General features: G+C 40.8%; 1 protein-coding gene across 3 annotated transcripts in view; it reads right to left on the bottom strand.

Annotated features, from left to right (window-relative positions):
• Positions 1-1,706: 1,706 nt before the first annotated feature.
• elk1 (ETS transcription factor ELK1) overlaps positions 1,707-15,016 on the bottom strand; it is a 33,827-nt gene continuing 20,517 nt past the window's right edge. For 2 of the 3 annotated variants that reach the window (XM_085145927.1, XM_085145926.1), the window contains exon 11: positions 1,707-9,254. In XM_085145927.1, the coding sequence (XP_085002053.1) occupies positions 9,156-9,254 (99 nt within the window). In that variant the 3' untranslated portion in view covers positions 1,707-9,155. The remainder of the gene's footprint in view (positions 9,255-15,016) is intronic. The other variant, XR_014871535.1, reaches the window with a different exon arrangement.

The following is a 15,016-nucleotide window of genomic DNA, read 5'->3' on the forward strand; positions in this document are numbered from 1 at the left end:
TTCAACCCAAATTCTCCCACAATGCAAAGTAGGTTTTTCCTCCAACCTGTTTTATCTGTAAATGTGTGTCAGCTTGTTCCCTGGGAATCAGTGTGTGTGTGTGTGTGTGTGTGTGTGTGTGTGTGTGTGTGAGAGAGAAGACGCACATCACATAAACTGTCATCAGCCTTCATGTTGTTATCTGCAGGAGATTTATGACAAATCAGGTCAAAGTTCAGTGTAAACAATAAAATGGAAGACTTATCTTTGAAAATGTGGTTGAGGCGAACACACACACACACACACACACACACACAGACACACACACACAGCATCTAATGTGTGGGTGAGAGACTCGGTGTGAACTCCTGCTGAGTGAAAACAATCCTGCAGCCTCTCAAATCCAGATTAGTCTGGATTAAAACTCACTATTCCCATCAGAAAAGTGTGTGTACTTGCATTACTGATGCTATGGGGACATTTGTCTGTTATCACACTGACATGTGGGGACAAAAAGAAGTCCTGGTAAACCTTTATCTTTAACTGTGAAGACTTGGTTTAAGGTTGGGACCTGCAGCCTCCGGCTCTCTAACCTCCACTGGGAGACTCTTGATGGAGAAATGGGAGCGTGTCACATGAGCGGCAAGTGAGGTGGCCCGAGTTAGCGCTAGCATTAGCAGAGATTAAATCCATGGCATTAAAGCGGTGCAGTAAAAGTATCCCACATCCACAGTGATGCTTCAAACATGTGAACCTGTAGCTCTACAGACTAAAAGCTACCAACAAGATGTGTAAAAACAATTGTCGCTATTTGAGGTCCAAAACATTTTTGTAATGTGTTGAAATGCGATTGAAGTACTAGAGGTTGGCTGTGTTTGCATGTAATACCAGTTTGTAACACAAGAGGGTGTAGTGAGTAAATATACTGTCTGACAACCCCTGTGCCCTGGCCCTCCTGTTTCATAAGGAGTGTTTTTAGGATAGTCCAGACTAAACAGAGCCTTGGTGGAGCTGTAGCTCAAACCATTAAAAGTGAATTAGGTAAAAGTTTCTTTCTTCATGTTTCTGAGTGACAGGGTGGAGATTTCAGTGGTAGTAAGACACCTTTCTGTGAACTATGCCAGCAGTTAACTACACTAACAATGCAACAATCAGCAAAGTCCTAGTTCCCTTAAAAAAACAACCCATCAATAACAAAGCTGTATGTGCTAAAACATAATAAAGACAGCCTTTCGTGATGAGAAATTGGAACCTACAATTTTGTGGTAAAATGCTGCCCCCCCGTTGGAAAGTTCCATCTACATTTTTGTACAGTATAATTACAAAATAGATCTTTAATAATTAAACAAAGAACATTATACATGAAATAAAATCAGATCTAACACTCTGGTGTTTTTAAATTACTTTTCAGTCAGTGCTTTACTTTGAGCTGATGGAGAAATCATTGATTTTGTGCTCTGTGTGCGTGCACATCGCATTGATGTGCCAGCAGGCGTCTGGGTGATCACTGATGAGTCAGCATTTTCTCTCTGAATCATCTGAAATCACATGACTTTCTCTGAGCGAGCGTTTCCTCTCAGAATTCGTACATTTCTAAATCTGAAGTTTATTGTTTTTAACTAAGGGTTAAACTCATCACAAGCACTCAACATGTATGCTAGAAGTTTGAACTAAACGGCCCAGGTATGCTTAGCATTCAAAAGTCATAAATGAGACAGTACAAACTGTACAGGACAAAATAGTTTTATTACCGTCCTCCCAGTGTGTGTGCATGTGTGTTTGTAGAAAACAAGAGGAATCATCAGCATAACATGGTACACCAACAAAAACTAAAATCACGTCCATAAAAAATAGCTTTTCTTTTAAATGGTTCCAGTAAATAACATGTTAAACATGTAGAACTCTATCTCAGAAAAATAAAAGCAGGCCCCCGCCACTTTACATCAATAAACTCCATGGCCAATCACAGCCGAGGAGGGGAGGGGCCACGCAGGATCTGACAGCAACGACAGGCCACAGGAACAACACGTTATTAACAACCCCCAGCCCATTGGTCAGGCCTGTCACATGGTACAGAATATATAGCATATTCATATGTTCAGATTATATTTCGCGTCTATATACAGTGAAGATTTCCACACAAACCGTGGACAGAAAACCTCTTTACAATTAGGAGGCGCGTCAGCCATCGGCTTCCGGAGCTTTCTGTCTGTCATCCTGCTGCAAAGGATCATGGGTCAGTGCTCTTTCTCTAAGTTTAAATTGCTAGTTTTTCTCTCAAAACTAGCAATTTAAACTGTGCAATTAAGGCTCAATAACCAAAGGATGAAACCGCTCGACAGACGTGCAAATGTTAATTAAAAATTGCAAAATTTTAAAAAAAGTATCTGAATGACAGCATTTAAAAATTTTAATTTTTGCATAATGTTAAACTTTTCTGGCAAGAAAGATTTTAAGCTTAAATTCTAGTTATTTTCCACAAACCTCTGACATAAGGAGGCAGTTGTTGTTATAACAAGAAACTCTTTCCTGTAACGGAGCTCGGAGAAAACAAGAACCGTCATCATTTAATTTCTCGTTTTACGCCTTTTTTAACTTTTATTCCATCTTTGTCATTATAACAAGAAGCTGCTCATACTTCCCAGCATGAATGACCTATTTCGTATTTAAATTACTAAAAAGTAAAGCAGATACATACATATGATAACAGGAAGCAGATTATAAATATTAGTTATAAAAAGAAATCGCTGTCTTAAAAGAGGCGTGAATATTTCTCATTTTTCATGTTATGTTTTGTCATTGAACAAGTCATGTATTAGATGTATTGCCATATCAAAGTTACTATAATTCTAAACAGTTACAGTAAGACAAAGATTCATTAAGTTGCACTGAGCTGGTTTGCACACGAACAGTTTCTGAAGTGCAGCTGGACGGTACGCTCAAATGCAGAATGACCGGCAGCGAAGTCTGTCCAGGCTTTGGACGTCAACGTGAAAAACCCAAACAACTTTTGGTTTATGAGATGAAAACCACTGAGAAAACTCCAGGCCTCAAGTGAACAGACAGAAAGCTCAGGAACAACAGATGTTCCTCACTGGATTTAAGGAACGGCTTCCTTTATAAATGTCAAAAAACCAGAGCAGAAAATCTAACTGATGATGTTTATGAAGTGAAACTCATCACCAAATCCTGAGTACATGTCCACAGACCGCCTCTGACTGCAGGAACCAGCCGGCTGTTTTGGCTTTCAATCTTCGCATGTTCAGATCTCAGGATCTACAGAAACCCTTTTCGGGGTAGGAACCGCTGAGCGGCTTCGATTCTGATTCTTTAAACCTGGAGAAAGCGCCCAAGAACTTTGTTAAGGCAGATACCTTTACAACACTTTGCCCCTACAGTGAAAAGATGCCTTATGTAACTGGAGGCAGGGGTTTGCTTTGCCTCTTCCATAACGTGCTTTCCTTTCAGGGATTCACATTCGAGAGAGACAGTTTAAGACTTCTGTGAATTAAAGACGTCTGAAAATATTGTTTTAAGACTTAAAGGCCTGCAGGTGAAGTATTTCCTCAAATGTCACTTTGCAAGCATCTTTCATCTGCATACAGGCAGCGTTTGCAAAGCAGACCCCTCGTCAAGTTCGCTCAGACGGTGATGAGTTTCAAAAACAGAAATCTGGACATTACCCAGAATGCAAAGCAGTTTCTAATCGATATAAAGACATTCGTCATGTTCTGCTGGTGAGAGAAAGGTTAGCTTGAAGTTAAACATGTCGGACTCAAACCCTGCGTCCAAAACTCGATACACAAAGTTCAGCTTTTCTCGATAAATGGCTTATTTTTCATCATCATGCTCTGAAAGAAAGATACACAACAGGTAGTATCTTTTTCTTTTTTTTTTTTAAAATGAGGATGCATCTTTCTTCTGCTGCAGCTGAAATCTTTAAGGCTTCGTCGCTCTTTAAATCTTATACGCAATATAAACACGTCATCTCTGATAGAAAAATAGAGTCATGCTGTAAAGAGAGAACAGTCGAACACGATGGCTTGGTGCTGCGTTTACGTCGCCGCAAAGGCTGGGAAATTCCACCGTCAGGGACCGATCTGAGGCTGAATTCAGAGGAGCCGATGAAGGATGGTTCCAGCTTGGATCAGGTAGAGAAAACTAGAACCTCTATCTTGAATCAGAATTTTTGTTTCTTTTTAAACTTCACATTGTAAAAAAAATTAAGTAGTAAAGAAAGATTTTGTTTTGCAGGATGTTTCAGGTATTTAACGAGTTGCAGAATAACCTCAGTGAAGGTGGAAACACTGAATACGAGCTTCACTCAGTCCCTGACGCTCCAGCTGTGTGTGTGTGTGTGTGTGTGTGTGTGTGTGTGTGCTTGCACAGCTATCTTTGTGGGAACCAAATAGAGGGTCAACCTTGTGAGGACCCACCTTTGAAAGGTTGGGTAGTCGGGCTTTTCCTCTCATCTATGAACCATCTGTCCAAATCCAGAGCGCCCCCTGTCCTCAGCCTGAACCTCACTGCAGACACTGCAACCAACCTTGAACCTAAAAGCTTAGATTACTTGATACTTGCTGCCATTACATTTGACTGTAAACAAAGACACATTTTTCCATTAAAAATAATCCAAAAAGTGCCAACAGCACACACAAGACAGGTCCAGTTCTACGACTAGCAGAGAGGAACATCTGTCAAATCAAAACAAATGACATTTTTCACAATAATATTTTGTAGAGTGCAAAGACCATTTTACTTAAGTTGGACATTTGAACACGAGAGTCAATAGCGACTGACTCACTTTGGCCATAAGTGCAGCTCCTGCTGCGCTTCAACGCCTGCCTAAATCTCTCCAACTTGTCTGTTGAACTTTAAACACTATTGGAGCAAAGCCACTTCCGCTTTCTTGCCTTTTTCTGAACCAGTCAGGTCTGCAACCCAAAGCATAGTATTGTACAGAAGAAATATGGATGACTGTGCATTTCTTTTGGCAGCCCTTCCCATAGACACTACCACCAGTGGGCCCACCTTCACCACCAAAAATCTCTTAGCTCAGTTAGTGCAGTATTTTCTTTCCCCCATCATACTTTTCAAGTAGAAACAGGTAGTTACAGATTTGGTAATGACACCATGTTGCTGGTAAAAAGCACAGCAGTGATGTTGCAGTAATTTGTGGCGTGGTCGGCACAGCACAGCAGTGCACCCTAAACTGTAAACTTAAGAGAAATGTCACTGAAATACCGAAACGTAATGTTATGAATTTGGAGAAAGGCGTAATTCAAATATGAACACAAGTTTTCGTTAACTTTTGTTTTCTTGGAGCATGTTCTGCACCTGGGTATCTATGCCCGAGCTTCCTCCTCACCCTTGATGCAAACGTGGCAGATGATCTTATCTATGTGATAAAGACGTGTAAGTGTGCAACGAGCCAGCGCGCAAGATGTGCCAGCAGTAGCAACATCACAGCGAGTAACTGAGCAAAGCTTGAGTTAGCATGGACGGACCGACCCCTCCAATGAATCCTCACAAAGATTGCATTGTGTGTGTGTGTGTGTGTGTGTGTGTGTGTGTGTGCGTGTCTGCAGCCTTGGCGTCACACACAGAAGCATAGAAACACGTTAACAGCTCCAGCAGCAACAACGATAACAACAGCAATGACAACAGCAACCTGCAGGGCGGCAACAGTCGGGTCAGGTTACCGTGGCAACCACAGCTAGCATTAGAAATAACACGAACAACAACAACATCAACAGTCTGGGTTTTTTTTTTTTTTTTTTTTTTTTTAAGAGGAACATGAGTCAGTGTCTGTCTACAATTTTGGGGGAAACAAACAAACAAAACAAAACATTTTTTTTTGTCTCTGCAGGTTTTCGATGTCGCCACAAGTTCACGTCAAACACGCTTTAAAAATCACATGTTCGTGTAAATCAAGTGAAACTCCAAGTATCCAGTCTGATCTGCTCGACTCTACTCTCTGTTTCAGTCGTTTTCTATTGTAATACAACCGCATCAGTGTCCTTGGGGTTGCTGTGGCAACACCGCCAAAATTCCTGTGATGTCATTAGTATGCGCCACAACACAACAGTGGAGGATATCGAAGCGTTGGTATGCCTGCTGCCAAACCGATGCCAAGTGTCTGCACCTCATCACCGGATCACGGTGTTGGTTTGTGTGGAGCCACTTTCCCTCACTGCCGGATTTCAAAAATGGTGGTTTGGAATTTTGTGAAGGACTTGCTCTCATGACACATCGAGTGACGCCACTGACCATCTGCTGCATGCTGTCTGTTGACATGCAGTCACATTTTAGGACCATTCAGAACCCCAATGGAGCAGGTACCAGGTACTACCACCTAATGGGAAACCCTGAAAACCGAGCCGAGCAGATATTAGTGGAAAAGGTCTGTGCCCTGAAGATTAGAGGACGCTCATCTTTGAATAATCTCAAATCCAACTGTAAGAACTGACGGGACATTTAACACAGTTATGTTTTATCGTTAATCAGGTGTCAGTTCAATTTTAGTTTGTTTGAGTTTAGTTTTTAAATCAATGAAAGTGTTTAGTGTTAGTTTTTAAAGGTTTCATTTCTTCCTTTTTCATTTAAATTTATTTTATTTAATTGGAATTAAATCAAAAAGAGTCTACGGGGTTGAAGAGAAAACCCCAACAATCAGCTGATCCCTTGTGTGCAACACTTGGCAACAGAGGGGAGAAAGAACTTCTTTATTTTTTAAACATGAAGAGAGTCTGAGGCTGAGGGAGGGGCAGACGTATACGTCACCCGAGAAACAAGAAAGCATGCAGCAGGGAGTGAAGAGGTGGGAGTGGAGAAGGAACTCTCAGTGCATCATGGGAAGTCCTCCAGCAGGCTGAGCCTACAGCAGCAAAGCTGAGAGAGTCTGAAAGTCGAGATTAGCCTGAACACCGACGGCTGTGCCTCTCACTCTAAAGTTTAGAAACTCAGTAAACAGAAGTAAGCCAGCAGTCTGAGAGTAAGGTGTTGTGATGGGATTACATGGTACGACGAGGTCGTTGAGATTTGATGTGGTCACATTATTTATGACCTTGAGGAGTTTAAAGTTCAACTCTGAGAGCAAATTTTACCAAACTGACAAAGACTAAAGTTAGAGCCACTTCCTGTGTATTTGTATTTTATCTGAAAGTTTAGTTTTTATTTAAATTTCAGAGAACTAAAAATTTTTTTAGTTTACCATCAAGGATGTCTTCCGAGATCCAATTAAATTAAATTAAATTAAATACGCGTTTAAGCCATAAAAGAAAAAAAATATTTTCTTAGTCATCTTGTTCCAAGGTTGACACTAAAGACCATCTGATGCTTTTCTAATGCCTTTTTAATTTTGAAATGTTGTGCTGATGTTTGTACAAAATGAAGACGTAGACTTGGATGTTGGAGAATTTATGTTTTTCATGGTTTTTGGTGCTTTATTAAACACAAATTGATCAAATTATTTGAAATGTTTCAATCATAAGCACCGGTATGACAGAGTGTCATTAAACTCGGTCCTTTGTTGTTGGGTTTTTGCACAGAAAAAGCTTTCAATATATTAAAGGCTGTCCGACACTCTCAGTGAAAGGAGAATAAATGCGACTCTTTCAACTTGTGGCAACATGACTGCAGATTTGTTTCAAGGCTTTTGGGAACAAAACATTTATTTTTCAGAGCTGCTCAAATAAAATCTCTGGAATGACTGCTGAGATTCAAACAATAAGCAGTTGTTAATAAGTAACGCAAACTCATCTATCACTGTTTTAAAAACCAAAGGAATGTGACTCTGTCCTCGGTAAAACCTAAAAAGTCTGACAGACACTTCAGGTCAGTTTGGACATTAAACTCTGTGAGAAAATATACAATCTGTCACATTTAGACACTTTTATAGAGAAAGAACTTGGCTTTGAAAAACCTCAGGTCCACCGTCATCTTCATCCTTTGTGATTGGTCAGTTTGAAATGCTGCTGACGAGTCCACTCAAAACAAAACAAACAAACAACCAAAAAACAAAAAAACAAAACAGGCCATGCAGAACCGGAGAAAGGCGTGACCTTTAAAATCGGCCAGTAAGAGCAAAGCAACAACCCTTAAATGGCTCTGAAAGTCGTTTCTGAAGAAATCCAGCAGAAGGTGAGTTTATAAAACGTCAGTGTTGGTGCTGAAATTAAATTCCAACTGGGAGAGAGTCGCCTGGCAGCTTAAAAAATGAGGGGAAAAAAAAAAGATGAGACTGTTTTTAAAACAGTCAAGAACCTTTAAGGAATCTGCAGAGAAAGGTGCATTGAAACAAGACAGGAATAAATAACCTCGAATTTAAAAACCAAAAGATCCCATCAGAAAAAATGTGAGATTATGAGGAACTGCAGATCCTTTTACACGCAAACATGTGACCATTTGTGAGACCCTCGTTCCAGTCCGCGATCAGTTACTCCCAGAAAACGTCAAGTCAAATCTTCTGTTTAGTAAAAACTCAAATAAGAGACGACTCCAGCTTTTCTCCGGTTCCCCTCCGTCACACACTGAAGAAACCGTGTGAAAACAGACATTTGTTTGCTGTCAGTTTTCAGTGAGCAGACCGGCTATAAAAGCCATCTTCAAGGTTAAGCTGTTTTATTTGACAACAGTCACGTCAGAGCACTTTTGCATCGTAAGGTAAAGACCTCACAATATTATAGAAAGAAATCCAACGACAGGTTTAAAAAACACCAGTAGAAAAAGAGAAAAACATCCCTCCGTCTTCTCGTGGCCTTTAGTTGCCGTTTATGTCCTCGTGTCGGCTTCTTGTGATGAGTTCTAGTCGAGAGAAGCATCTGGTTCTCTCGAAACCCCGCTGTCATAGTGTTTGAGTACAAAGCTATGAAAGAAACAGGAAGGTGGAAGGAGGACAAAGCGCAGATTCCCACCTGTTAGAAAGTGTAAGAATCAGCGGAGGGTCTGACTGATCCTCGGCTGCGAACGCGTCCACCAGTGAAAGGCCCACACAAACCATCACACCTACCAAAAAGAGTCAGCCGATGCAGCCTAAACTTCTCATGGCGTCGGGTTTTTAGTGATGCATTTCAGAGTCAGTGCAGATCCGGCTTTTCCTCCGACCCTCCAGGAGTTGAGGAGATCATTGGTTGAGGTTGTGCCCGGTGAAGAGCTGCTTCAGGCGGGCGGGGAGCTCAGGGCTTCTGGGGCCCCGGGGAGAGGACCACGGGGGTGGAGAGGCCGTCGACGCTCAGAGCCGGGATGTGGATCTGATTACTGCCGTTCGAGGGAAACTGAGAAGAGACAGAAAGAGACACTGAAGATGAAAACTGAAAAGTTTTATTTTGAAGGAATGTTAGAAAACATCCTGCCAACTTGGTAAAAATCAGCTGTTTTTCAGCTTCACTTTTTCCTTTCTCTTTCTGTAGAACATGATGCACCACTGATGAAGTTTATGAATTATTTTTCTTCCTCAGTAACCAATTTACTGATTCTAGGACATTTAAGGCATTTTTAAGCAAACTGAGCCCGTCGCTTCTGAACACTTTAAGGTTTGTACGTTGACGGAAGAATGTGTAACTGATTCCTTTTTATGCCTGCATGCCATTTTATCTGTAAACACAAAAGTTTTGAATAAAGTTTTGATGTTAACAATCCATTAAAATTTGGTTCTGCAGTCTTTTATTTATTTATTGGTTGAAAACTGCCTCAACTTAGAAACCATGATTCTTACAAGTGTGGTGTGTGTTATCCACATGTAGAAAGTAACATATTAAAATTTAAAGTATCACGTCACATTTGACCTCTGACCTCACACATCTGGGTTTCTTTCAAGTTGACCTATAAATATTTTATATCTTTAAAATATAGTCAAGAAAACGATCTGCCTAGTTGAGCTGCCTAGTTAGAAATAAACTGTAGCATAATGCTATATCATAAGTTGGGGTTATTCATGCTACTCTTAAACAATGTTTGCATACAAAATACAAACACTATTCCCTTAAAAGTAAATTGTGCCCAGAGACTGAGGTGTCTTGGTGGAGATTTGCGCTCTTGCAGTGTATCTCATTTCATTACGTTTTTCCAAGAATAAGACATCACACAATGAATCAAATTAAACACTTTGTCTTCAGATTAAAAGTTGAACATTTCAGTCTCTGGAGAAAAGTACTTGAAATGGTTAAACTATATAAAAGCAAAACTCCCAAACAGTGTCTGTAAACTCTGTAAAGTCCCACTGGGCACGTGATGGAAGCTGAAATAATATTCTGACACTTCATTTACTTAACCCTCTGGGGTCCAGGGTATAATTGGATGTTTTTGACTACTTTTGATTTTACCTCTATATTTCACCTTTAATATGTTTTTCTTGCCTTGTTTGGTATCATTATTTTCAGCACAACCTCAAATATCCGAAATTTGAGTTATTTTTTTCACTTTGGTATACTATATTAGCACAGTTGATCTAAATTCAGACAAAAAATTCAAAATCTGAGTAGAAAAAAGTTATATTTTTTACTGTAAAACCCACAAACATGTTTAACGAATCATTTTCATAACTTGAAATGCAAATAGAAATTGTACATTCCTAAAAATTATGCACAAGTTTTGCAAACAACAAAGTTATATGGTACTATTTACCTAAAAATGCCTCAGGCGTTTTTTTATATAACCATTTAAGTCTATTTACAGAGCAATCAGCTGTGCTGCATCAAATAAGAAGGCACACAAATTATTTGTGCCAGTCCAAAAAATGTAGTTTGTGTTCAGTATAAGACAGAGGAGAACACCAAAGGCCTAAACCCTGCAGGTCTGACAGGAGGTGTATCAGTCCAGTTTTCCATGTGGGAACAGCGTTTACACTGGAATCTGCCTTTGACGGCTTTTTTAGAGCAAATATGAAATTCAGCAGTGTAACTGACACACAATACAAAACAATAACTACACAACAAACTAACTACAGCCTCCAAACACGCTAAACGTCACTAATGTTTCACATACGAAAACTCGCTTTCTCTCTTTCTTTCGCCCGCCCGCTTTCCGTCGCGGGTGTCACTCCTAAAAACTTCCCCTTCTCCCTAAACAACCAAATGTCACATGTTGCCTTATCATTTTTTTGATTGGCTGACATGGTAAACTCTAACACCAATAGGGAAGGGGTGTTTTTTCTTTTTTCACTCGCAAGTGGAGAGTGTTTGCTAGCGCTGTCTGTAGAAAACGCCGTTTTTACCGTCCTTCCCGCTGTAAACGCCACTGTTATGTTCAGAAAAAAACATTGCGTGTATTTTTTATCATAACTCTGGTTTTACGTGGCCCATTGACACAATTAAAAAAAAAAAAACTGGTATATAGTATGAAGTCCGCACTTTCGACCCAAGTTGAAATGGAGACTGACTTGCTGCGCCTTGTAGCTGTGTCGTCTTAAATTGGTCATGTGATTTTGACACGCCGGCGCGTCCGGCGACCCCAGAGGGTTAAAATACAGACATGGCCCTGAGAAACCCAGGACTCAGGGGTACTTACTATGATTTAAGACTGCCTGGTTTACCTGTTCTTTACTTACATTTTTAATGTAGTACTCATAATCTCAGGCCTCAAGGGTTCACTTCTATTTAACCTTCATCCTTGCCTCCAACTCCTGAACAAATCAAATGCATCCGTATTAACTGTACCTCTGCCTGCTCTAAAACTGCACACTTTGCCCTTGTACACTGGTCTGTCTTGATAAAGAGGCAACCTGTTTAAATAACAGATATTTATTTATAGTCTCACTAGATCACTGAGGTCTGGTGAGCACATGGTGGAAAATCTTTCATATTTGAACATTTCTGCTCGGACACAGAATGCTTAAAAACTCTCCTTTTGGTTTCTTGTAGCCCAAATCTTCATCTTACAATGTAAAAAACCAGCTGAACACTTTTCCTGTCACTGAAGAGTTAAAATGGGTTAAAACATGTTTTTTTCTAGCAGGTCATGAAAGATGTTACTGAGGAGCTGCAGGGTTTTCACAGCCTGCAATTTTTAGCTGCACCACAAGGAGGCGACAAAGTATCACAGCGTCACGATACAAACAGCAGAGAAAACTTAACACCTTTGTTTCAGAACACAGGAAGAAATGATTTAATGATACTAGTTATAGACAAATAAATGCTTAAACTACCCAACTGTGCATACAGACATGCAAACATTAAAAATATTTAACGTTTCAAGCTTTTCCCTCTTTTTAAAACATTTTTTGGCCTAGATCCTCGCACCGCTCATCCTTCCTGCCTCCAACACATCAGCTTCAAGCGCTCCCTAATCAACGGCTGTCTAATATAACCCACATCCTGACAGGTCCCATTGTAACGAGATAATGTGCAGTGTATTTTAGTGCATTATGATCATTATTACGACTCCGTCAGAGAGAAGACTCAGAATGTGCTGTTGTTTATGCACCGAGTGAACTGAACCTTTAATAACAGATAACAGACGGACTTCAAGCTGGGCCAGAAACCTGCAGACACACAAACCAGCTCTGTGTATTCTCGTTCATCTATCAATGTGGGGACTTGTGTGTATTTTAGATCATGCGAGGACGCCCCTCCTCACTTTGATTGAGACCGTCAGGTCTAAAGGTTTTGCACCTGGATTTAGGATTCATGTTTAGAACTATATTCAGATTAAGGCTGACGTCAATACGAGTCCTCACATAGTATATGTGTGTGTTTGCGTGTGTGTGTGTGTGTGCGTGCAGGCACCCTGGATCAGATTCAGGTACCCGCAGTGCACAGTATCCATGTGTGTGTGTGTGTTTGTGGTAGAGGAGCTTGTGTCCTGAAAACCAGTTTTTATACTTTGGTGATTCTGTGATGATTAGGGATGGGTATCGTTTAGGTTTTATCCGATGCCGGTGCCAAACCGGTACTTTTGAAACTGTGCCGGTGCTTAAACGGTGCTCAAACCGGTGCTTAAAGAATGGAGAACACAAAATTGGTCCATAAACCTCTCATGTTCAGCTGTTTTTTTGTAAAAAGATAACAATGTTAGCGTTTTCTGCAGCTATAGGGGATTTATGGCATCACTCTTGGCTGGAAGCAGTGCTTAAACAATGGAAAAAACACAAACTTTGTCCAAAAACCTCTCATGTTTAACTGTTTTCCTCTTTTTCTTTGGTCATTTTAGCCTTTTTGGCCAGGGTGAAGGGAGTATCTGCCATCATCATCATCATCATTTCTGCTACACTGGCAGGGCTAGGGGCCAGGACTCTCCTCTTCGGGTTTTTGGGGGATGTTGCTAACTCCGGGTCCGATAACAGGCACCACACCCGCAGTAGATGTGCTCGGTGTGAGGTCTCGCAGCAAGCTATCAAATACGGCGCATTTCTCGGCTTTTAAAAAAAAACGCTATGCGTCGCCAGGTGTTTCATCAGATTCGAGGTGTTACCTCCTTTGACAGTATCACAGTATCAGCTTAAAGCACTTGTTGCAGCTGCTGAGTTTGCTTATTTTGCTGTGAAGTACAACCAGACTTTTGACCGCTTCGCCTTGGGCATTTTTAATCTGTAGCTCTGCTCTAACAGAACGTACGTACCTGGACCCGCCTACTATCCTCGGAAACGTAAAATGATTGGTTAGAATTCAAAGTGTAGCACATCTCAGGAAAATAAAGCACTGAAATGTGCGCTGCTTTTCGGTCTGGTTACTACCGTTTATGTCAGAACCGGTGCCATCATGGCACCGGATACCGGTACCCATCCCTATTGATGATGCTTTCCTCTTCAATGCCAAATAAGTAAAGATAAGGGCCTCCCATCTATGATGGTCATCCATAAATCGTCTTCTAATTTCACTACATAAGGCCAGTGTGGCCAGACACCATGCTACAGAGTCTCCACTGAACATATGACTGATGCTACGCTGATGCTTCATCGTGTCATTTTATCGCTCAGTAAATTAAGGCGAGTCAGTTTTCATGAGCGAGCGACAGTTGTTGCTGCATACAGTTGACTGACTCGTTCTGAAGGTGTGTTAATGCACAGACTCCCATGTTAAAATGCACAACTTTACAGCATTAAAAGCCATGTTTACAGCCTGGTGCAAAATCCCTTTTGGGCCTCTATGAATATTTTCCACCTTCATAACAACTGAACAGGCAGTGAATGCATCACAGTGTGGGACCTGCTCAGTGCAGACGTCCATCAACACTTCCCAGAGAACCACCGGCTGCACATTGCCCTCCCTGGAGGACATCTCCAGATCTTGGTGTCTCAGCGGGGCGAGGAAAATAATTTAAGACCCTTTTCACCCTGGACATCTAACTGTTCAACCTCCTGCCCTGCAGCACAGGTGCACCAAGCGCCGGGTAAACAAACTCAGTTTTTTCCCCTGGGCTACCACAAATTTGAGCTCGTATAAATAAACAAAACAAATGATTATTTAGCAACTAATTTGAAGTTCAACAGTGAATGGTGAATCCTTAATGTCTGTGTGTCTTCTTTATAGCAGCCTTTATTCTTTACGTAGTTAGTTTTATAAGCTTTCATTGTTTTTACTCATTTTTCTACTTCAATGTTTTTGCACTGTACAGAATATTTCACCAAATCTTGGATATGTCTTATGTACAATGGCGATAAAGGCTTTCTATTCTACTCTACAGTACGGCTCCTGCAAGAAGTTTGTGGTTCCGTTTTGTTGCACTAATTAGCCGGTGTCTGTGTGTGATGCACCCATACAGCCTGTAGCTGCAGCTTGCTGCAGAACCCAAAGGGTGGCATGATGGTGGCTACGTCCATCTTTTATACAGTTTATGCTTTTAACCACTCATTTCTACGCCGGGCTGTGAAAACACAGCCTTACGGAAATAAGAGAATTTTTCTGTTTTTCTGTTTATATTTGTTTAAAACTTGGCTGCAGAAAAATATTTAAGTGAAAACTTATTTAATGACAAACTCAACAGAAAACATGCACATATAATGATGACAGACGACCTCTAAAATGATCTTTTCAGCGCAGACTGAGACGTGAATTGTTGCAGAAGGAATGAAGGGGATCACCACAGGCAGTAGGATTTCACC

The sequence above is a fragment of the Neolamprologus multifasciatus genome, chromosome 20 (genome assembly GCF_963576455.1).
Source record: "Neolamprologus multifasciatus chromosome 20, fNeoMul1.2, whole genome shotgun sequence".
NCBI lineage: Eukaryota > Metazoa > Chordata > Actinopteri > Cichliformes > Cichlidae > Neolamprologus > Neolamprologus multifasciatus.